This window comes from Bos indicus x Bos taurus, chromosome 7 (genome assembly GCF_003369695.1).
Source record: "Bos indicus x Bos taurus breed Angus x Brahman F1 hybrid chromosome 7, Bos_hybrid_MaternalHap_v2.0, whole genome shotgun sequence".
NCBI lineage: Eukaryota > Metazoa > Chordata > Mammalia > Artiodactyla > Bovidae > Bos > Bos indicus x Bos taurus.
In genome coordinates, this window is record NC_040082.1 from 50,972,023 (window position 1) to 50,997,779 (window position 25,757).

At 36.6% G+C, this 25,757-nt stretch overlaps 1 protein-coding gene across 12 annotated transcripts in view; it reads right to left on the reverse strand.

Annotated features, from left to right (window-relative positions):
* FBXO38 (F-box protein 38) overlaps window positions 1–25,757 on the reverse strand; it is a 65,202-nt gene that overhangs the window by 31,698 nt on the left and 7,747 nt on the right. For 10 of the 12 annotated variants that reach the window (XM_027546028.1, XM_027546033.1, XM_027546029.1 and 7 more), the window contains 10 exons: window positions 24,796–24,986; window positions 20,615–20,748; window positions 17,924–18,087; window positions 17,556–17,721; window positions 14,849–14,986; window positions 13,556–13,693; window positions 10,577–10,670; window positions 9,504–9,634; window positions 2,578–2,748; window positions 773–915 (listed from right to left, as the gene is read on the reverse strand). In XM_027546028.1, the coding sequence (XP_027401829.1) occupies window positions 773–915; window positions 2,578–2,748; window positions 9,504–9,634; window positions 10,577–10,670; window positions 13,556–13,693; window positions 14,849–14,986; window positions 17,556–17,721; window positions 17,924–18,087; window positions 20,615–20,748; window positions 24,796–24,923 (1,407 nt within the window). In that variant the 5' untranslated portion in view covers window positions 24,924–24,986. The remainder of the gene's footprint in view (window positions 1–772; window positions 916–2,577; window positions 2,749–9,503; window positions 9,635–10,576; window positions 10,671–13,555; window positions 13,694–14,848; window positions 14,987–17,555; window positions 17,722–17,923; window positions 18,088–20,614; window positions 20,749–24,795; window positions 24,987–25,757) is intronic. The other 2 variants (XM_027546036.1, XM_027546037.1) reach the window with 1 other exon arrangement.

The window sequence follows — 25,757 nt, forward strand, 5'->3', positions numbered from 1 at the left end:
CCTATTCATAAAGAACCTCATTTAAGGCCCATAACACCTCAAGCAAGACAAAGTTATTAGTCTTAATTTACAGATGATGACATGCACAATGGGAAGGGATCTGCCCAACAGTGCATGACCAGTATGTGTTACACCTGAGACTTGAAACCAAATAATTTGTCCTCAAACCCTGAGCTTTCCCTACTATGCAGCACCGCTGAGCTTTCCCTACTATATGGCACTGCTTTAACAGTGAGGGTATAACCATTAAGAACTGACAAGAGAGAACCTAATTCATTGAAACATTAAGTTTTTATTACAATAAGTTAAGTTTCTGTATACATTAAGAAGTTTTAAAATAACATTTTGTACAACTGGGCAACTTCAGATTTCCCCAGATACGCAACTGAGTAGAAAAAGTAGCAGCAAAAGAAAACATCCAAAATAAGTTCCTAATCCTTACTTATATTTTGGGTTGCTAATTAGAGATCTAATCTTTCAACTAACTACTCTAAGTAATAATTTTTGCTTTAGCTCAAATTTCCACCTTTGCTCTTACCTTAACTTTATAAACCTGATGGAGAGCTTTCCACTTACTTTTTTATTTATCTGGAAACCCCTTAGTATTCACTCACAAGAACATATGGCCATCCATTATTATAACCTTTATGCCTTCCTTCACTGAGGCTGGCAGTAAAAAGTCATATTATATCATTTGTAAAGGCATATCATTAGGGAAAAAAGTTACTTAGGTTGTTTTCTTGAGTACAAAACTCTCTCAAATGTGACTTACTTTGGGTGGTTCACGAAACATTTGGTCCAGTGAAATAAACTCCAGGCTGGGCAACAATTCAATAAACTGGCCGAAGGAGTCCAGCTTCAAAGCGTGGCAACGCACTAAGTTGATATCAACCAATCGAGTCCACCTTGAGTGGTCTGTTGAAGAAATGACATGGCCAGAGAAAATATTAACTAACACTTTCTCCATTACTCATGAATTTTGCTATAGGTCACAAAGACTTTCAAACCCATTTTCTTTGTGTAAATTTTATCTTATTTCATGATCTCTAATACTTAATGACTCTAAACTATGATGTCTCCTTACCCAATTTCATGAGAACCAGATGGACTGGAAATCGTTAACTTGAAAGTAAGTCTGTCTTTGTTTAAATGTGATTCACTTAAAACCTACATGCCTATTTAACAACAGGACACTAGTTAAAAGAAATGTTGGTGTATTCCTTTAATAAAACATTATGCAGCTACTAAAAGAATGAAGAACCGAATAAGCCTGCTAATATGGAGAGCTCTCCAAAATATTCTCAATGCAAAATACAAGTTACAGGACAATGTATATACATAGTAAGGTCCTTCAGTATACATAAATCATTTTTAAATGCTATACATGTATAGGCTGCAAATGCACAAAATAACCTGTCCAGAAAAATATACAAGAAACCATTGATGGTGGTTACCTTTGAGAAGAGGAGGCCTTTCATTTTGTACCTTTCTGTACTGTTTGATACTGTTTATCAAGTGCATGTATTACTTTTAGTTTTTAAGTGTTAACAGGAGTTCTGAGTGATGGGATTATAGGCCATTTTTTATTTTCTTCTTTATACTCTTCTGTATTTAAGAAAACAAACAAACCAAAAACCCAATAAATGTTATTTTTTAAAAGTGATCTATGCCAGCTACAACCTAAAGCTTGTACTTTCCAATAGCTTCCTGGTGCAGCTGGGCAAGGGGTAGAACTTCTCTTCCCATGGGTGAGACATGGCCATTCTAACAACTGATCTTAGCAGAGGCTCAGGAGCCCTGCAATAGGCCTGGAGGTGGGTTTTGTGTGGAGCTGTAGTATCCCTGTGTGGTGGCTCAGACAGCTGTCAGTGTTGGTTTGCAGCTGTCAGTGAGAGGGCCTGTTTGGTACGAGGATGTCAAAATGAAAAGTCTCTAGCTATGACTTTATTAAAGGCTTGTGAATTTAGGTATCTAAGAAGTGCCTTAAAAAAAATAAATAGCATTACTCTCTTGGGGTGGCGGGGGGGGGGAGGGGGGGCAGCGCGCGGAATAAAACTCCTCTCATAAGGGAAAATACCAAGTGCAAAAGTCACACTTCTGTACCCAAGGTATCAGGCAGGGAGATATCATGTGAAGTAGCCTAAAATTTTAAGGTAATAGAAAATTTCACTACGTGTTTAGTATGTCATTTAATTGAAGTTTTTAAAATACATACATACCTACTTTGTCTGTTCAGATGATATGCCATTTTAAGGTAACACAGAGAAAACAACCATAATATCCCAGGCAACAATTCCTAAGCTTAATTTTACATGCCCGGCCCAAAGAAAAACACATAACAATTAGTGCGACTGAATCTATAATCTCGACAAGTGCAAATTTCTAGGCAGAGAATCTCGGGAGTTCAAAGAGGCACTGAAAGTGTTTCTAACTCAGTTATCAAAGGCTCCCAGAACTTCTATGAACAATCTATATAAAAATCTACATTTTACATGAGGAATGTTAATGCCATACAGAAAACAAAGATATGTATTATTTTGACATCAATAAAATATACCTGTACTTAAGATATAGTACCTGAGATCCAATTGTATGGGTTATGTAGATGGGGGCAATTATAAATTGCCAGATATTTGATACAGGAGAAAACTTCATTGACTGCCTTCATCCCTATATCAGTGATAATACCAGGATTTTCCACCACATCAGCCAAACCATATTTCACCAGATCTGCATTAGCCATTCTGCCTAGAAAAAGATTTAAAAAACAAAAGATTCTTTAGTGTCATGGAATCTTGACAACTTAAGCTGTCAACTATTTAACATCCAGTATTGAAGAAAGTAGGGAAAACCACTAGACCATTCAGGTATGACCTAAATCAAATCCCTTATGATTATACAGTGGAAGTGAAAAATAGATTTAAGGGCCTAGATCTGATAGATAGAGTGCCTGATGAACTATGGAATGAGGTTCGTGACATTGTACAGGAGATAGGGATCAAGACCATCGCCATGGAAAAGAAATGCAAAAAAGCAAAATGGCTGTCTGGGAAGGCCTTACAAATAGCTGTGAAAAGAAGAGAAGTGAAAAGCAAAGGAGAAAAGGAAAGATATAAACATCTGAATGCAGAGTTCCAAAGAATAGCAAGAAGAGATAAGAAAGCCTTCCTCAGTGATCAATGCAAAGAAATAGAGGAACACAACAGAATGGGAAAGACTAGAGATCTCTTCAAGAAAATCAGAGATACCAAAGGAACATTTCATGCAAAGATGGGCTTGATAAAGGACAGAAATGGTATGGACCTAACAGAAGCAGAAGGTATTAAGAAGAGGTGGCAAGAATACACAGAAGAACTGTACAAAAAAGAGCTTCACAACCCAGATAATCACGATGGTGTATCAATGACCTAGAGCTAGACATCCTGGAATGTGAAGTCAAATGGGCCTTAGAAAGCATCACTACGAACAAAGCTAGTGGAGGTGATGGAATTCCACTGGAGCTATTTCAAATCCTGAAAGATGATGCTGTGAAAGTGCTGCAGTCAATATGCCAGCAAATTTGGAAAACTCAGCAGTGACCACGGGACTGAAAAAGGTCAGTTTTCATTCCAATCCCAAAGAAAGGCAATGCCAAAGAATGCTCAAACTACCGCACAATTGCACTCATCTCACACGCTAGTCAAGTAATGCTCAAAATTCTCCAGGCCAGGCTTCACCAATACGTGAACCGTGAACTTCCTGATGTTCAAGCTGGTTTTAGAAAAGGTAGAGGAACCAGATATCAAATTGCCAACATCTGCTGAATCATGGAAAAAGCAAGAGAGTTCTAGAAAAACATCTATTTCTGCTTTATTGACTATGCCAAAGCCTTTGACTGTGTGGATCACAATAAACTGGAAAATTCTGAAAGAGATAGGAATACCAGACCTCCTGATCTGCCTCTTGAGAAATTTGTATGCAGGTCAGGAAGCAACAGTTAGAACTGGACATGGAACAACAGACTGGTTCCAAACAGGAAAAGGAGTACGTCAAGGCTGTATATTGTCACCCTGTTTATTTAACTTATATGCAGAGTACATCATGAGAAACGCTGGACTGGAAGAAACACAAGCTGGAATCAAGATTGCCGGGAGAAATATCAATATCCTCAGATATGCAGATGACACCACCCTTATGGCAGAAAGTGAAGAGGAACTAAAAAGCCTCTTGACGAAAGTGAAAGTGGAGAGTGAAAAGGTTGGCTTAAAGCTCAACATTCAGAAAACGAAGATCATGGCATCTGGTCCCATCACTTCATGGCAAATAGATGAGGAAACAGTGGAAACAGTGTCAGACTTTATCTTTTTGGGTTCCAAAATCACTGCAGATGGTGACTGTAGCCATAAAATTAAAAGACGCTTACTCCTTTGATGGAAAGTTATGACCAACCTAGATAGCATATTCAAAAGCAGAGACACTACTTTGCCAACAAAGGTTCGTCTAGTCAAGGCTATGGTTTTTCCTGTGTTCATGTATGGATGTGAGAGTTGGACTGTGAAGAAGGCTAAGCGCCAAAGAATTGATGCTTTTGAACTGTGGTGTTGAAGACTCTTGAGAGTCCCTTGGACTGCAAGGAGATCCAACCAGTCCATTCTGAAGGAGATCAGCCCTGGGATTTCTTTGGGAGGAATGATGCTAAGGCTGAAACTCCAGTACTTTGGCCACCTCATGCGAAGACTTGACTGACTGGAAAAGACTCTGATGCTGGGAGGGATTGGGGGCAAGAGGAGAAGGGGACAACAGAGGATGAGATGGCTGGATGGCATCACTGACTCGATGGATGTGAGTCTCAGTGAACTCCGGGAGTTGGTAATGAACGGGGAGGCCTGGCGTGCTGCAATTCATGGGGTCGCAAAGAGTCGGACACAACTGAGCGACTGATCTGATCTGATCTGATCTGATGATTACTCTCTATGACCGTCCTGCTACATCTGTCCATTGTCAGGTTCAGATACAATCTTGGGTTAGGTATTCTGTACAAATGGTAGCCTTTATTTTGCAAAATAAAAATTTATGTTAAAAGTTAAGAGACAGCTAGCAGATTATTTTCAATTGTCTAGAAAAGGAAAAAAGAATGTGAAGTCTTAAAGCAAAACTGACGGATACATTGTACTGGTTTACATTTATGGTAAAGTTTTATTAGCTTTTAAAAAGAAAAATAAAATCTTAAAAATATAACTCTCTGGGACTTGCCTGGTGGCCCAGTGGTAAAGAATCTACCCTGCAATGCAAGGGATGTGGGTTTGATCCCTGCTTGGGGAAATAAGATCCTACATGCCATGGAGCAACTAAACCCACACACCACAACTGCAAAGTCTGTGTGATGCACTAAAAGATCTCGCATGACACAATGAACAACAATTTAGACCCGATACAGCCAAATTAATTAATTATTTATTTAAAATGTAACTCTTTTGCTGTATAAGGATAATGTTTTTCAAGTCAGGTGTGGCCATGTGTAGAGAAGAGTGAACTTTGAGAATCTGGATCCATTTTTAGAACTACGGTATTGGTTAGTAAATATTTATACCTTAGAGAGTGGACTTTTAACTCAGACACTCCCGTTCTCTCTGTCTGGGCTTTAGGGTCTACTGTCTTGTCAGAAAGTAGGGGCTGGGTTTAGTGATCAGCCAGTCTAGATTATGCCACTGGATATCACACTGTGTCTCCTGCTTCCTATTATTATTCCTGCCACCTGCCTGACCTTTACTCTATAGGATGGTCCACTTTACTATGAGCAATTTGAAGGAAAACTAGACTCTGCCTAGTTTACAGTTACATTTTCAATGTCCAGCATAATACTGGGATATAGGAACCCAATAAATGTCTCTCACAATCCCAGGGATCAAAACTGACACAAACTACAAAGAAAACACTGTTGCTCTGGTGAAGCTGTCCTGCCCATTACTGGGATTTACTCCCACCTCTTTAAATTTCTTTCCATACAATTCATGGTCTCGCTCCTAGGGTCCCTTTTTTTTTGTATTTACTGGCATTCTTGGACATTTTACCTTAACTAATTCTTCATAATTTTGCTGAGAAATACTCTTTAATCTCCTGGTAAAAACTTTGTTTTTGCTCTGTGAAGTATAATTTGCCTTCTCGCTTATGATCATCTTGAACCTGAGTGGGTGTTTCCAGCATTACTGCTGCAGCCTAGCATGATAAATCCATGTCTTACATTCATTCCTTTGATATCTGTTCCTATTTTTAGGGTCTCCTGATTGTCACACTTCTTCAGAACCCTGATTACATCACCTAGGACTTAGACTGTTTCTTTTTCCTTCAGCCCAGAGGTCAGCTAGAAGTAAAAGCTACCATTTACTGAATTTTTTTTTTTTTTTTTTTGAGATTTATTTTACTTATGGCTGCACTGGGTCTTCTTGCTGCACACAGGCTTTCTCTAACTGTGGTGAGCTACTCTGTTATAGTGTTTTGAGCTACTCTGAGTGGGGGCTCCTCTCTGTTGTGGTGCACGGGCTTCTCATCACGGTAGCTTCCCGTAGAGCACAGGCTCCAGGGCACTTGGACTCCGGCACTTGTGGCTCGAGGGCTCCAGAATGCTGGCTCAGTAGTTGTGGCACACAGACTTAGTTGCTTAGAGGCATGTGGGATCTTCCCAGACCAGGGATTGAACCTGCATCCCCTGCGTTGGCTCTTTACCACTGAGCCACCAGGGAAGCCCTACTGAATGCTTTCTAAGTGTAAGAGATTATAAAAGTCCATGTTTTCTCACTTGTCAAATGGATATAAGACCGTTTTCTACTTTTTTATTGGGTGATTTGAAGCCAAGAAATGATGTGCCCCAGGTCCCATGATTAATAAAATTCCATCTCACTCCTTCTTTCCAAAGTCCCAACACTAAAGACTATTCTATACTTCTCCTGAATCTGAATGAGTTTTACACCCCTAGCACTTTCCCACAAAGCTCTGAAATCATGAATCCACGTAAACAAAGAACCCCTCTCTGAGTGTTCATCCTTGGATCACTTTTCTTACATTCCTAGTACACAGCATCTACTTTTCAGCACATCCATTTCCCCAACCTGGCACTGCCACTTTTACCGTAAGTGTATGGGGACAAAGGTGATATTTCTATATTTTGCCAGAATCTCTGGAACAAAGAACTGATGCGAGTTTTACCAGGAGCCACCCCAACCTCCTGGAAAGATATTTCAAAATCTAAATGGCTAAGAGGCAAGAGATTAGTGACAGAGTATAAACAGTGACCTGTAATCTCTCCATGTTTGTTGGAGGCAATTGGCACCTATTCCCATACAGAGAATCCCAGACTTATCTTTGGAGTAACGGAGGAAAGTACATATATAAGAGAAATGGGTGAACTGTAGCAAATATGAAGAATGACGTATAAAAAGATAACTAATAGATTATTAAGTATAAAGAAGACTATGAAATAAGCTATGTTGCAAACATAAGATAATGGTAGTCAAAAGGTAAAGTGTTTTCAAATGAAAATGTGTGTTGAGGGGAAACAAACACTATTGAGAAATAGTTGGTTATAAAGACAATTCTCAGTGGACCTAAAATATAGTCATCATGAATATACAAATCCATTAAGTTTTTAGCTCTTAGGAAGAACAAAAAACAAGACTGCAGAAAAAGCACCAAATTACCAATAATAATTTTAACTATTACTATTAACTTAAAATTTTAAGTTATTATGTAGTAATATATATAACATATTTTCAGTTACTATACAGTAAACTTAAAATTATTAGCTTAATAAAATTAAGCTAAAGCTAATAATTTTAAGTTACTATATAGATACTGTAGAAACAGAGAATGTTAGCAATTTCACTGAAAAAGGAAAAACAACAGTCATATTGTTTGATCTGGACTGTCTTAAGAAATCAAGGTTGCTGGGAGAAATAACCTCAGATATGCAGATGATACCACTCTAATGGTAAAAAGGTGAAGAGGAACTAAAGAGCCTCTTAATGAGGGTTAGAGAGAGTGACAAAGCTGACTTCAAACTCAAACGTTAAAAAAACTAAGATCATGGCATCTAGTCTCATCATTTCATGGCAAATAGAAGGGGAAAAAGTGGAAGCAGTGACAAATTTTATTTTCTTGGGCTCCAAAATCACTGTGGATGTTGACTGCAGCCCCAAAATTAAAATATATTTGCTCCGTGGAAGAAAATCAATGACAAACCTAGAGAGTGTATTCAAAAGCAGAGACATCACTTTGCCAACAAAGGTCCATATAGTCAAAACTATGGTTTTCCCAGTGGTCATGTACAGACATGAGAGGTGGACCATGAAGAAGGCTAAGCACTGAAGAACTGATGCTTTTGAACTGTGGTGCAGGAGTAGACTCTTGAGAGTCCCTTGGACTACAAAGAGGTCAAACCAGTCAATCCCAAAGAAAATCAACTCTGAATAGTAACTGAAAGGACTGATGCTAAAGCTCTAATAATTTTGGCCACCTGATGCAAAGTGTCGACTCACTGGAAAAGACCCTGATGCTGGGAAAAACTGAGGCAAAAGAAGGGGGCAGCAGAGGATCAGATGGTTAGACAGCATCAATGAATTTCAGCAAAACTCCAGGACATGAATTTGGCCAAACTCCAGGAGACAGTGGAGGACAGAGGAGCCTGGTATGCTGCACGCCATGGGGTTGCAAAGAGTTGGCCATGACTGAGCGACTGAACAACATAAACAACAAAGCTTTCTTACGTTCTTTTACAATGCAAATTAGATCCAAAGAAAAAAAAAAACACCACCTGGTGACACCCAGAGTTTAAGAAAGACTTGTTATAAATTACATGAGTAAGAAACTAATTCTTGCAAAAATAAAAACATGCTGATGGTGTAAATGTTCTTGCATGTCTGACTACTGTCATGTGGGAAAAAGTTTGAATAGTGAACTGACATGCATTCAAACCCAAAGGATTGAATTCCCAATTTTAAATACATTCCAGAAAATGGTGTGAACAAGCCTTCCAACAGCAGTTATTATTAAATGAATACTGACCAAAATATGCTAACACTATCAGAAAATCCAGAACCCCCAGCAGGCTTATTACAGAAATGAAGAGCAGGGGTAGGGGCTGGGACCTCATCTGAGAGGACCAGCAAAAGCTTCAAGAAGTGTGGTAGGTCAAATTCAGCAAACAGAAGCAAGGGTGACATCCTGTGAAAACAATGAGGCAGAATGGGAGAGAAACTTGGGGAGCAAAGCGGAGACAAGATCAAATGTAGGTAAGGATCTTTTTTTGGGTAGACAATCACTTCATTTTCTGTAATATGCTAAAATCAGAGGCAATGTAGAAAACAAAAAATCACTGGCTCTTCAAGTTCAAATTTTTCAAGAAGTGAGAGCACCTGAGATTTGAAGTATTTTTATGTCTAGGAAAATAATGGTACATCCAAATTTAGGGTTCACTTTGTCAGGTAACTTTCCAACAATAATTTTAGGGCAGTAAATGAGCTAATTCTTACTCTGCAGCAAAAACTCATCTACATATCCCAGATGAAGGGTTTCAAACTGGGGGAATTCCAACTCTGCCATCTTTAGGGCGGAAAAGACGCCATCTTTGGTTAGGGAAGGCTGGATCCGAACTTCATGTAACCTACGAATGAGAGACACATAAAGGAATAAAATGAAAGCCATCAAAATAAAAGGTTCTTCCTAATGTAACGCTCTGAAAGAAGTTTATCGTACTGAAGTGTCAAATGCAAAAACACTGCCTCCTCCACAAAAAAATATCAGAGATGCTTCCTTTAAAAGAGCATTTTATAAAAGTGTGGGCACATCTAATGTGTACACTAAAGTCACAGTAAGAACAAATTATAATAATCTTATATCCTTTTTGGTACTTTCCTGAACCTGATTAAGTCAAGGCAAGAATCTGGTATTTCTTCAATACCTTTTAGAGGTTAATATTAAGTCCTGTTTTTAACAGAGTATAGTCCTATATAGTAGGTAACAATATCTATTCACTTAAATACAGTTTTATTTATACTCTTCATATTCTATGATGGAAAGGAAGTTTCCTTTTTTAAAATTCAATTTAAATATTATAAAAGTAAAAGCAGAGGTAGACTTTTGATATGTAGGAAATAGTAAATGTGGCATAAAGTGATGTGAAGATAGGTTAAAAATTTAAGGGTTAAAGGTCAGGATGCTGAAAAAGCTGACTTAAAACAGTGATTTCTAAATAGCAAGTATCACCAACTAAAACAATTCAGAAAACTGTCCAGAGGACGAAACAATGGCTCCTGAGCAAGTATCAGTACTGACTTCTGTTGGAATCTCAGGCACTTCCAGATAACTGACAGCTTTTTTCTGATGAGATCATGCGCATTTTAACACTTGCTGGGTCTGGACTGCAGCTCAGTTGGTCATCAGTTGTATAGAAGACTTCCCCTAAATGATAACCTACTGCTATTTAAACAACTTCTCTGTATTTTAAATCTGAAAAAGGCATGATCAAACGTCATATACATATTCTGCCAATTTTTATAGCACAGATAAAAACATAATTCTGACCCAATGTGAAGAGAAAACATACCTACGGGCAGCAGTGATGATGAGGTAACCAAGATCTACTTCAAGTGCATTTTTACAAGCTCCCAAAACAATAGTGTGCAAATTTCGGAAACCACCTAGTTAAAGGAAAAGAGGAACAAAAACAATTATCCCATTTGACCATAGCACTTTCAGTAAAGCATTTATATACACTTTCAGTGATAACTGTTTAGGTATAATCATTTTAGTGCTTGTATATAACACTGTGGTTTTAATTTTCATTTCTCTATGATCAGTGAAATTTACCGTATTTTCATGTTTGCTGGCCGTTCAGATATCCTCTTTCATTAAGATCTTCTCTACTCAAAATTTTTTCCTATTTTTCCTCTTGTTTCTGACTTTTTCTCACTAGTATTAGTTCTTTTTGTATTCTAAATACATAAATTAGAATATATGTATTTTAAATTCTTTCAGTTCAGTTCAGTTGTTGTGTGCAACTCTTTGCGATCCCCTGGACGGTAGCACACCAGGCCTCCCTGTCCATCACCAATTCCCAGAGTTTACTCAAACTCATGTCCATTGAGTTGGCAATGCCATCCAACCATCTCATCCTCTGTCATCCCCTTCTCCCGCCTTCAATCTTTCCCAGCATCAGGGTCTTTTCAAATGAGTCAACTCTTCGCATGAGGTGGCCAATTACTGGAGTTTCAGCTTTAGCATCATTCCTTTCAAAGAAATCCCAGGGCTGATCTCCTTCAGAATGGACTGGTTGGATCTCCTTGCAGTCCAAGGGACTCTCAAGAGTCTTCTCCAACACCACAGTTCAAAAGCATCAATTCCTCAGTGCTCAACTTTCTTTACAGTCTAACTCTCACATCCATACATGACTACTGGAAAAAACCATAGCTTTGACTAGATGGACCTTTGTTGGCACAGTAATGTCTCTGCTTTTTAATACGTTGTCTAGGTTGGTCATAACTTTTCTTACAAGGAGCAAGTGTCTTTCAATTTCATGGCTGTAGTTACCATCTGCAGTGATTTTGGAGCCTAAAAAATAAAGTCAGCCACTGTTTCCCCATCTCTTTCCCATGAAGTGATGGACTGGATGCCATAATCTTAGTTTTCTGAATGTTGAGCTTTAAAGCAACTTCTTTACACTCCTCTTTCACTTTCATCAAGAGGCTCTTTAGTTTTTCTTCACTTTCTGCCATAAGGGGGGGTGTCATCTGCATATCTGAGGTTATTGATATTTCTCCCGGCAATCTTGATTCCAGCTTGTGCTTCAGCCAGCCCAGTATTTCTCATGATGTATTCTGCCTATAAGTTAAATAAAGCAGGCTGACAATATACAGCCTTGACGTACTCCTTTTCCTATTTGGAACCAGTCTATTGTTCCATGTCTAGTTCTAACTGTTGCTTCCTGACCTGTATACAGATTTCTCAAGAAGCAGGTCAGGTAGTCTGGTATTCCCATCTCTGTCAGAATTTTCCAGTTTATTGTGATCCACACAGTCAAAGGTTTTGGCATAGTCAGTAAAGCAGAAATAGATGTTTTTCTGGAACTCCCTTGCTTTTTCAATGATCAAGGGGATGTTGGCAATTTGATCTCTGGTTCCTTTGCCTTTTCTAAAACCAGATTGAACATCTGGAAGATTGAACAACATTCACGGATCACGTATTGTTGAAGTCTGGCTTAGAGAATTTTGAGCATTACTTTGTATTCTAAATATTTATCTGATAGCTGTACTGCAAATAGCTTCTCCCAGTCTGTAGCTTGACTTTTTTACTCAAGCTCTCACTTATGCCTTTTGATGAACAACAAAAAAAACTCTTTAATTTAGCACAGTTTACCAATTTTTTTCTTTATGGTAAATGCTTTTTGATGTACGAATCTCTGCCCAACAATGTTAAAGAAAACATTCTCCAAACTTTTCCTTTAAAAAGTTTATTTTTTATATTTGGATCTATGATTTTTCTGAAATTAACTATTGTGTGAGATATTCTGGCTCCTTAAGTAAAATTAGAGTTGTTCTTAAATACTTATTAGGGAAGAAGAGTCTCTGTTGCTCTTTTAGGCCGTTTATGCAAATTCTTGGCTTTTGGCACCTCTCTCTAGGTCTTCTAATGAACGATTCCACTGTGGTCTTCTTTTCCTTTCTGACTGTAATCTTGTTAGCTATAGACATGGAGTAAAAATTGCGCTGTTCATTTTGAGGGAGTCTCCATTCCCTTCACAAAATGTAATGAACTACACTTGCACCAGACTTGATTAACTGACAAAATGTTAAAAATGCACTGCTTACTCATTTTAACAGTATTAATGATAACATCTATTTGTTACCAATGATACTCTATGATTTTCCATTTACATTTTGGACATTCAAGGTTACATTTTCTGTTCCCAACTATTAATTATCTATATAACTATACTTCTTGGTCTTTTTCTTACAATGAGGAGATAGTTTACATGGAGCACATTCTACTTACACATGATCATTTAAAATATAATTATGGGTGCTAGGCAGTAAAATCTTTTTTTCTTTTAAAAGCCATCATCTGATGGGTATGGGTGATCTAGTATCCAACTGACAAACTTTAAAACATTTTATATACTATAAAGTATCAGACAAACATTAGGTTAACATTTCTAATGCCTGAGTTCTTTTGTAGACCTAATTTGTCTAAGTCAAAAAATATCTCTTCTCAGCAATAGACACTAGGATATTTCTGTTAACATTTCTCAGAAAGATTTCAAATATACCATGAATTATTAACTAACTGATAAGTATTAACAAGCCAGAAAATATGACTTATCATTTTGAGAAGGTTTAACACTGCATAAAAAGGAAATGAATACTAGCCACACTCATAGTTACTTATTCTTCATCAAATATACCAGATAGAAAGTAAAATTACTAACAAGCATTTCTTTTATAAAGACTCTGTAGAAAAGCTAAATAAAAGCTTAATAATTTTTTTAACAGATTTTTAAAATATTTAGTAACTAAAGGAAAATGAATACCTGATCTCCAACTGTCTTCAACTACATGCTGAATAAGACCTCCAAGGAAAGGAACTCGAACCATTTCTAAATGTTCCAAGTTGCGGGCAGAGGCTAGGCCTGTTACTAAAGGGACATATTTCAAGGAGTTTGTGGGTCCTGAAGAAAAACAATTTCAATGGAACAATGTAAATTGCCAAGATGATTTTTCAAATCAGCAACAGAAATGAATAACATAAATTCTATGTCTGAAAATGATAGCCGAGTGGCTGGCTCTCTACAATTTATCATTGGAAACAAAACCATTAGTAAGTCAACCACATACTGATTCAGCATATGGATTTTTCAGTAACATTGGAGATATAGTATTTTTTTAAATTCCCTGGAATCTCAATAGTTTTGAGCTGAAAATAACTGAGGGGGGAAAAGGCAAGTTGAAAATTTGATCTTTCATTAAAATAAATAGCTCAATGACTTAAACATCTCTCTATGTGACCAGTATTATATTAGGTGTTATGGAAGATCACAAGATAGGAGCCTATCCATCAAAGAGTTTGCAACTGACATGGACATAAAACATGAATAATTATAAAAAGATAAAAAGGCAGAACATATCAAGAACAAAAATCAAATCTGGTGTACTACATAAAAAAGAGAAGGAAGTAAGTTGATGAGGCAAAACTTGCATAAAAGATGCGTACAAGTAAAGAGGAGGAAGGAAGTGTTAAACCTCAGGACAAGAAAACAAGAATAAGAAGACACTCAGGTGAGAGCTGGTATGGCTGTTTGGGAACAGTGAGTAGGCAAGCCTGACAATAAAAGGGGTACTTTGGAAAGGACTCTGAAATAAGGTATCAAGAACAGCTCTGATTGTTATGAACTCTGAAGCAGAACAGTTCCCACTTGACACACTAGGACAGAAGAAATACTTAAGGTTTTGAAACAAAAATGTAGTATCATAAAAGCAATGTTTTATACTTTAAGGTATATTAAGTCAGACAACATTTACATGCAAAAAGATCAAGAGACCAGAGACAAAGAAAATGTACAACAATTTATTAAAACAAACCTATATAAAAAGTGTCCATAAGAAATATGTAGAGACATTTTTGACACTTTGTGAAGGGTCAAAGATAAATCATATGTCTACTGTCTTTAAAACAAAAAAAAGTACATTTATATAAGGTAAGTTACAAACATAAATAGTAACAGCATAATATAATTTCACTTACAATGTATCATATCTATGCAGTTTGCTTTAGGATATTTTTAGAATGGTACATGTATATTTCCACTACAATTATAGACCCTTACCTGCACAGTTCCTCATGACAAAAGTTCGTAAACTGATGCAAAGAAAATCTTTGAACGGTTGTGGTTTAGTGAGTCTTACCCACTTCATGTAAAGGTGCCTTAGCATTGGGATACAAGGAATTTCAGGAACATTCACCCCTAAAGCATATACACACAAAAAGAAAAAAAACAAGAAAACCACTAAGACACTGTTTGCTGTGTACAGGTCCAACAGTCTATTTTTCAAGTTGACAATATATCCCTCCTGGATATTTTCATCAGAACAAATTACCTAGTTAGCTCCTATGAAGATAAGCTTATATAAAACAGGCTTGTAAAGAACAATTTAAACAAACAATAAACAGACTACTTTGTAATTTCTTTAGAAAAGGAAAATGGAAAGATGGGATTTATAAAGTATTTCAACATTTTATACACACAAGCTTTTCTCTTAACTCTGTAACTCTTCAAGAGTTACCAAGAATCATACTTGCAGAGGACCATTTCTGAAAGAAAAGGGGATGTACTGTAGGAGGATAAGTCAAGAGATATGGAAGAAGAGAGAATATGGGTAACTTGAAAATTCTTATGGAAGGACGCAGTTTGAGGAACTTGCCCCAAAGTCTAAACACTGTAGATTAGGGAACAGCAAAGAAGTGACAAATTCTCAGAAAGAAATTCAAGGATCCAGAGTGATGACATTTAGAAAGCAACAGCTGGCAAAATCAGTTTAATATAATTTTTAACCTTGAGTCAGTAGAAGCCCTGCTAGCAACAGCAACTAGAGAAAGCAAAATTGGGAGTACTTAAATCGGTGGTTCTTTGAAAGCTAAATTCTACACATTCTACTGTAAGCATTACTCCTTAACCTGGTCCACCCAAAAAACCATAGATAGCTTTAGCTTTGCACTATGCGTAAACACTGGACTCACTGGTGATTAGTCCAAAGGAAGAAAAGCAGAAGTAAGGTACAGACTGAGACTCAAGACGCAAAACTCACAAAGGTATATTTAGCATCTACCATTATGGTGGTAGTTCTGATTAGGAAACCCAAGGGCAGCAAGGGTGAGACAGACCCAGACAAGACAGTTATATTCTACGCCCAATCCACATTTTATCCCAAATCCATTCTATAAACAAAGGACACAATTACCTGTCTTCCCCAGCATGTTCATTAATTTACTATACACGTTTGTATCACCATCACAGTGTTAAACTGTTGAATTAATCAAATGAATTAATGCATTTCAACAAAATTTACCAAGTATTTATATTTGCAATGAACTGGAAACATGGAAAATATAGATATAAAACCACAGTCTCTGACTTTAGAGAGCTTATATTATAAACTTCAGATATTATAGAATTCCTTTATTATCTAAAAATCCAAATTCAAACTAGATATCCAAGTCTTTCATCAGAACCACTCATTCATCTTGTAAAGGAAGGACTGCTAGAGAGCTTTGCATGTCTCCCATAACTGCATCTAAATAGTTTTTAAGACCTACTCTTTATCATTCTTGCTGCTCTCCCTTCCCAGTTTCAGAAATATTCAGTTCTTCAGGACCATCCCCAATATCTGGAAGAATGCTTGGAACACAGCAGATACTCAATATGTACAAGTTAAATAAAATACTTAATCAGTATTAAAGGTCAGACTATAGTAACAGGAGTCCTCCCCAACCACCCTGAAATTCCTTTCAGCAATCTAAGCCAAAGACAACAAATTAAATTTGTAAAATATCTGTCCTTATCATTTATTTAGGTTTGAAATTATTGGGACACAATTTCAGAGAATATTCAGATGAAGAATGTACACCATGATGACTGCAAATAAGGTGTCTTTGGAAAAAGACCACTCCCTCCTTATTTCTCAAGAAAAAGAGAAGTGGCAGTTTTCCAGAAGCTCTGGGTTAAAGAAATGGGGGAGTTTTCTGCTTAGAGAAGATACAAGTAAATTTAAGAGTTTTACCTAAGATTTTTTATTCTGTCATGTTCTAGAACTGAAGAGGATAATAAAGTAGCCACTAGCTACATGTGGCTATCTGATACACTACAATAAAATTTAAAAATTCAGTTCTTCTGTTTCACTGGCCACAGTGGGTACCATATGTGATACTACAAACACAGGACATTTCCATCATCACAGTAAGTTGTTCTAGAGAACTATTCTCTAAACTCTCCTCTAAAGGGTAGAGCTAGGAGCAAAGGGTGGGTATCAGAAAACAGGGGCAAGCTTCCAGCTCATTCAAAAAATCAAAAACACAAAAAGCCCAACAACTTTCCAAACTACTCAAACTGTCTATTTAAATGAAAATAGACTAATTCTGAAATAGTAGTTTTCTCACCTACCCACCAGGCCCCTGGCCCCAAAGGCTCTTTAGTGGGAAATCTAAATTTTTATGCAAGTCTCACAAACATTTCTTTTTCTTTTTCATATATGTACTTTAAAATAAAAATATTTAATTAAAAATTAAAGAAAAATTTAATTGGAGGATAACTGCTTTACAATATTGTTTCTGCCACACATCAACATGAATCAGCCATAGGTATACATATGTCCCCTCCCTCTTGAACCTCCCTCCCACCACCCACCCCATCCTACCCCTCTCGGTTGCCATCAGCAATCACCAAGCTATTTCTAAAATCCCCATTATTCCCTTTCCACTAATATTCAGCTGTATGGCATTTAAAGGAGTCACAAGCAACCCAAGAAACATGTACTCACCAACTAAATGTAAAGTTTGAATTTTGGCTCCTATAGGAATTTTCAGTTTATTTTCAGGAGGAATTGGAAATGCTCCATTACGGTTACGAAATTTCCCCAAAATATGAACATGTGGCATGTATGTCCAAATGGATTCTACTAATTCCAAGTGAGAAGTTTCCACACCCTACAAAATAATGCCAAAGCAAGCATAAGAAAGGCTTTTATTTAGCATCCAAAGCTTCTATTTCTATATCATAAGATCCTAAGTATGGAGTGGAACTTAAAAGTTCGTTATGAATGAAATTTGCATGAACATGTTCTACCATTCTTTTAATTTAGTGCTTCATTCATCAGTTGATGTCAAATGTTCAACCAAGTGCACTCACCACTAAGTTTGGGCATGCCTGCAAAGCTTCCAGAACTCCTGGAATGCTAAAAGCCTCATGGCCCCGTACCCTTCGCCTCTCAAGGTATCGAGGGTGAAGGCCATATAGCTGTTCGACATCTGGCATCTTCTTTAGTAGTGTCAGAAAACTGGAATCTGTGAAGCCTAAGAAGTTCACAACTATTTAGAGCCAAGTTTATCGCCACTTGTAATTTTTATCAAATGTTAACAACAACAAAAAGATTTCCTTTTTAAATTTTCATAAGGCTAACATTACAGTTGAACAAACAGTTAAACAGAAAATATTTCCCTTAGGAACAGAAAATATATTAGAAACACCACCTATTTTGAGTTGATACTTCACAGTTGAGGCTTTTTATTTTCTTGTTGTTGTTGCTGCTGCTGCTTTTAAAGAACAGACATCTTCAACTAGGAACACCATACTTTCAACACAGATGACTTGGACCTGGTGGTGACGAAGGACAACCTACCTGACCACCACTCTCCTTCCCCAAAGGCACTTTCTGGTCCATAAAACCTTTATGCTCTACAGAGCACACAACCAAAAAATAAGACAGACAGGATCCCCATTTTCAGGAAGCTCACAGTTCTAACCGAAATCCCCTCTCGAACTGGGTTCTCTTAGGTACCCATGTCACGACAATTGCTCTATCCTGTGTTTAACATCATTCCCAGGATATTTTAGACAATTCATTCTTTTGAACAAGACAGATGCAAATTAGCTAAGAGAACATAAGCGATCCAAACTATGAGGATGCTGAGCTGACAGAAAACTATTTATCTCAAAGGCCAGTTGTGCGCCATTGTGGGAATCCACCAGACTGGGAAGAGAGAAACACTTCCATAGTATGAGCTGCTAGTGCCTGGTAAGTAAAGAGATAAGTATCTTAATTTCTGTTTTTAATGGAGGCCATCAGTAAGGCAACTGTTTATTCACTAATAATAAAAATAATAATTTTCAAGAATAAAAGTTCCAAACCATTAAGTCTTACTACAGTTTTCAAAAGTTGTTCTAGTTGTACAGGGCTAGTCAAGATGTTGTGTAAACTCCAAATTCACAAATAATGAAGATTAAGAAGAGACCTCAGAGATTACCTGGTCTCTCTAATTATAACAATAGTCCTCATTATTGTTCTGTATAGTAACTCTACTGATTAAGCCATTCAATGTGTTAATCATTTCACATATCTACTCTCACAACCCAATAAAAAAGTTTATCACCCCATTAAAAAATATAAAAAATGAAATTACCTTTGCCAATGGCCATCCTCTTTTGTTGTGTATTACACATTGCCTCCCACCCAAGAATGGGTAAAGTTCCACATTTACACATTTGGTGGGAGAGTCCAAGAATATCACATAGGTAAACCATAAAATGCTATATAAAAACCTTATTTAGTATTATTATATAGAGAATCAGGGTATAAACTCCAGAGACTAGACCCAAGTGGCACTAGCAAAGCAGGGTTAGTGAGATCTTATTTTAGGCTAGAGACTTTTGATTTCACTTTTTTACATTTGTTACACTGATGGAAAGCCTTGGGCTCACAGGTATTTATCACAGTCTAAAAGAAGCCAGCAATGTAAAAACACATTCTTCTCTAGTTTGATAAGGGGCAGAGATTTTCATTGGAAGACTGCACCACATGGGAGCTCTGCTATCCTGTCTCTTTAGTGCATTAACCCCATCTCCACAATTCCTACTGGCCTGCTGCTGCTGCTGCTAAGTCACTTCAGTCGTGTCCGACTCTGTGCGACCCCATAGACGGCAGCCCACCAGACTCCCCCGTCCCTGGGATTCTCCAGGCAAGAACACTGGAGTGGGTTGCCATTTCCTTCTCCATCCTACTGGCCTAACCTCTGTTAAAGCAAAATAATAAAACAAATAACAGCCCTTTTCACATTGCCCCTAATTTTTTCTTTTCTCTATCTCTGCAATATGATAAATCCTCTTCCCTTACAAGAGCTTCTTTAAAGTATCTGAAGATAAAAACATCACACCAAGCTAGGTTCTAGCCTCAAGTCTTTGCAGTGTTCTTCAGAAAAAGATATAACTCTGATCAAGTGACAAAATTATCAGTTGACTGATGAACTCTTAAAAGGCCTTGTAGCAACCCAAACTGAACAACATCTCAGTATTTCAGAGGCAGTCTGTTCTGTTCCTCATAACAGAACAGAGCAAGACAATAATCTCCTCAGCCCTTCACTTCTATTAAGCTCCCCACCACTCCAATTTGCCCAGCACCATGGCTTTAGCACATTTTCAAAATATCAAGATATGAATATTGTTGATCAAAGGTAGTTTAAAAAGACATTCAAAATTGCTAAGCATTAAAGTGGAGTACTTAAAGGACCGCTGTTAACTGAAAAGAAGCCTGATTAGCTCTTAATATTAATTCTTCCCTTTTAGGTGTGCTCCACTTAACTAAAGTCATTGACTTTTTCCAGTGGTCTCTTTACCTGAGGTCCATTTTTTAAGGTTAGGCTACTAACTTTTTTGAGTTCTTCACGTGCAAGGCCAAGGCATAATTTGAGAAAATTCCAAGACCTAGTATAGACCTTCTAAAAGTGTTAGACTATCCCAAAGCAACAAGTAACTTTTGATACGAACACTATTATTAGTTTCCAGTGGGGCTCCACTCACTGTACATTACAGGCTAAATTTACTTACCACTTGGCATGTATTCCCACCATCGCCCTGCACAGAGATCTACAACCCTCACAACTCTCAGATACAGGGTGACTGCTTCCTTTAGCTTCCGGGAAAGACACTCCATACACATGATATCCTGCAGGGGGAGGTACCTTTGTAAGAGAAAGAAACCTGGATTTATCAAGTGGGTAATTACTTCATCTAACTGACAGGCTATTTTCTTCCTTCCTCCATTCTCCTGCCTCAAGTTAAATACAACCCTAGGAATATTTACCAGGTTTTAAGATTAAATACATAGCATTTTACTGAAAAAAAAAAAAGAAAAAAATTAGCAAATACTTAAGCATACAAAAAAACTGTTGAGCTCCCTCCATATAGCATTGTATAAATCCTGCCTTTCTCCTTATAAGAACAAAGAAAATCTAAAAGGAAAAAAAAAGTCAGTACATTTCAAGGTACGGTGATATGGGAATATTAAAAAGATTAGAGAGAAATGATTAATTTAAACCTAACCTATATTATTTTATAGTTTTATAGAATCCATTTCCTAACGTGGCTAAAAATATTCCTTTCTGCTCCCGTTCACCACCTCAAAGAATCTCTACTATCTTCTTCATCAACAGATCTGTATACTAAGTTTACAGTGTACCTTTTTCCCTAGATCTTTTACCTTATAATCACATATTCTTTAAGTACTGCATAAGCATAAACTCATCTGAATTACAATTTTCTTTTTCCAACCTCCCCTGTTATCTGGTTCCTTCATGAAACATTTCAACTAACCTCTACTTTTGTTCTGTTTCCAGTAATATGAATATATTATATATTTTGAAAGATCAGAAAAATCTCATCTCTCTTTCTCAACAGACCCAGGTTAATTTAAGGGAAAAGAAAAAAGGCAAAGCTCCTCTTTATTGACCTGGTGTTGCATCACAGACACTGTACTATAGCCACTGTTTCATTTCACAACTTTGCAAGCTACGTTCTTTTCCTGTTTGCAACACAGCCCTCCCGCAATCCTTTTTCTTCCCTTCTCTGTTCTGCCGTGTTCCCCAGCCCCCCACCCATCCCTTTATGAATTGACTGGCCAGTGGAAGGCAGGGCAAAAGCTTTATGCTATTGTTAATCCCCTAGCTGAATGAATCCTTTAACATCTCTTACGTGTTCCCTTAACCCTACCTACACATCTCTGAATGATTCCTTCATTATCTTCAAATTCCAGCCAAGTATACCTTGCTTTCTGCTAAAACTCTCATTGATATACTAGGTGCTACCATTATTCCACTTTACAAGTAGTGAAATTCATCAAAAAGCTAACCAGAAAAAAATGTCAACAGTTAGATAAGAGAGTGGAAGAGCATGGATGTCAACAGGTACATCTATTTCCTAAAAATTAAGCTAATTCTAAAGGAAAATCCAAGTATGCCTGCTGAATATTTCTCTGCTCTATTTCCCCCCACCTATACCTGGCCCCTTTGCTTTCTCCTTTATAACTATTTAAATAAAGCGAATAAAATAAAGTCAAATTTTCTACCAAAAAAAATTATTGCCAACTTAATCTACAGTTTCTATTTCTCAGATATGCAAATAATTTTCAGAAACTACATTACCATGCATTTTATAAACAATGAAAAATTGAATTTGTTTTCTAAATCAACTTTTGCCACTAAAATCTTCCCCCATATCACTAATTTTTACCCAAAGTATTTGCCTTAGTTAATATTATTTAATATTACACTCCCTTGAAATAGAAACATTAGCAATTTTATGAAGATTAGATAAACAATGTATTTTTACTCCACAGATACATGGTTAAAAAGCTGGAGTTCAAAAGACAGATCAAACATGTTTTAGAAAAGATGTGTTTAACATGGCAGGTACAGCAAAGATTGGGTTTCTTTTAAGGAAACCATAGTTTTTTCTTATTTCATGAAAATATACTCAACAGTTAGTACAGGGCTACAAAAAGAATCTTCAAATAAAAACTTTAGAAGCCTAAAAAAATAAATGTTTATTTTTAGAATAAACATCTCAGACCAAATTCAAGCACTCAGCTTAGTTCACAGTTATCACTACATTCTGCCAATCTGCTGCATGTTTTTTTCATAAAAACTAGGGTACATCCTTCTACTTGATTCCACTCCTTCTACTGCCATATCCTGTTTGAACTGCAAAATCAAATCCACTATCAATTTATAATATGATCAAATAACTAGGGTACATCCTTGATTCCACTCCTTCTACTGCCATTTTGTGTTTGAACTCCAAAATCGAATCCACTATCAATTTAAAATATGATCAAATTTGTTCATAATATGTCCTACCATTAGTCAACAAACAACAAACACAAATCCCTATTTACCTATGCTCTCCTCTAGAATTTTAATAGTTTCATTATTTAATTCAGTGAAACATTTAGAATACAGTTGTCAGCACGTACACCCATGGCTGATTCATGTCAATGTACAGCAAAAACCACAATATTGTAAAGTAATTAGCTTCCAATTAAAATAAATTAATATTTTAAAAAAGAATACAGTTGTCAGAGAGATAAGAACATGTTTTATTATTTTCTTCAAATAGTTTTTAGGCTGTGACATCATCACTGAATAATCCACTCAGCTTTTCTTCACTGACGTGAATACCTAGTCTGTCATAAACTCGATCCCCACATATATTTGAATCCACATATGGAGCCCATATATGGAGTCTGTTTTACCCAACTGGCTGGCTATCTTCTCCCATACCAAATCTTTAATTATTTTATAATTTAGAATACATTTGAACATCTGCCAGGGTCAGGCTATTTCTGGAAAATTTTGGCTATAGGATTTTTCCTGCCAGATTAACTTTAGTATCATCTTGCTATGTTTTTTTTTTTTTTTTAAAGGTCTATTAATTGGGCCTTCTATTACCAGACAGAACTGAACAAAAACTACACTGACAGAATAACAAACTGCAGAAGACAAAGACTGAGGCAAATTTATACTGAAAAAAAAAATAAAGTGCCTAATGGTTCCCCAAAGTAACTCTATCACTATTTTATATAATCTGCAAATATTTAATAACTTTTTATAAATTGAAAACCTTTCTAGGAATTTTATATGTGGAAATTTCCCCTAAGTAAATAATCTAAAATAATCGAAAATTCAAATGTTTAGAGAAGTTAATTGCATTATTTAAGAGAAAAATTAGAAGTAATCCAGATGAAATATAAGAATAAAGGTAATTACATCATAGTGGAATAGAAAGCAGTGACTGAAATGATAAAGGCCATGTAGTAATATGAAAAAGAGGAACAACACAGTCATAATCACTAACATTTGCCAAGTATTTGTGTCATGCAGTGTATAAAGTGCTTTAAAAAATTATCTCAGATGGGAGGGAGGTTCAAGAGAGAGGGGACATACATATATCCACGGCTGATTCATGTTGATGTTTGACAGAAAACAAAATTCTGTAAAGCAATTATCCTTCAATTAAAAAATAAACAAATTAAAAAAAATAATTATCTCACTGAATCCTCATAATAACATCTTTATATCTATCATTGGTCCACAGCTAGCAAATGAGACTCAAGAGTCAAACTTTGGTCTCTCATTCCAGAGACAAAATATGTTAAGAAGAACAGAGCAGGAGAAATTATGATGACAGAGTTTTTTGGTTGTCTTTTTGGATTTGTTTCTGGTTTTTGTAACAGTTGTTAAGTACAGTTTAGATAAAAATATAATTTTTAAAAAAGGTTTGGAAAAAAATTTGTCAAAACAATCTTAATGTGTACACTGCATATAGTGGTTATTATTTCACAAAACTTTTTTTCCCATTTACTTACATATATGTGCACACTGAGCAAAATGTTGTTTCTTACTGTGGACTGTAATCAAAAAGTCAGAAACACTGTCTTATGCTGTACACAAATGGTACTGTAATAATAAAAGTCAACAAGTCTATCAGTCAATAGGAATTCTAAGAAGCCTGGAATGTTAACCATCTAGATAATTTCTGCCCAACAGAACTTTCTGCAACAAAGGAACATTCTTCACTGTCTGTGCCATCCTATACAGTAGCCACTAGCCACACCAGATCTGTAATTTAAACACCACATGTAGGTAGTGACTACCATACTGGACAGACAGCTCTAGGATTTGCTTCTACCTATAAATTCCAGGTAGGTGAAAATCAACCAAACAAAACCTTACCTAAAAATATGGCAAAGCACTTCATGTGAAAGTTGATTCATATAATCCTTTGTTTCATCGGATACTGCTTCCTCAGGAATTTCATTATTCACGAGACACGTTTTAACACTTTTCTTTCGTGGACCCATTGCTGTGTTATCTCCAGGATCAAAGAGCAAATCTTCCCTCTTGGTTACTTGATTTCAAAGCACCTGAAAGCAACCAGTGATTAGAGGAGACTAAAACATGCCAAACCCAGACAGAAATTATCCTTATAAAACACAGATAAAACAATGTCTATTCTAGAATACAGACACACGACAGTGGTGCTATTACAATGATACAGGCTACATTCAAATTAACAAAAATATTACACAAAAGGCACAGAGTATCTTTTTTTCTGAAGAGAAGTAAAGGTTAAAAACTAATTATTTAGAATGAGCAAAAATCCAAAGAGTAGGGAGTCTTGAATTCTATTTGTACTGTTGCTTCCTAGCTAATTCACTCAATTTCTCCGCATGTGTAAGGTAAGATCATTAAACTAGATACAGGTGCTTATGATTCTAGGATTGCCCTTAACAGCAGAAAGTAGAAGACTCTTAGATTCTAGTCCTGGGTCAGCCCAGATTATTTCTATGAACTTGGAACCACTGTTTAAATTCTCCCACCAGTAACAGTGAGGGGATCCAATTCCACCAGTGGGTCACATATCCCTTTAAGAACTTAATTAAAAAATAATAACCTTTTCCACAAAAAACAAAACCCCCAAAAAACTGCTTAATTTTATATGCAGCTTCAGAAGAAGAATAAAACTACCCTTCTCCTCTCTCTCTCCCATAAATATTAAGGAGCAGAAGTTAATTCACTTTTGTATTAAACGCATGTATGGTTTGTTTGAGGGAAGGAGGAGGTGATGCAAGGGACAAAGGAGGAACACCACAGTGGGGGAAAAGAGGAAAGTCAGATGAGCGAACTTCCGCCTA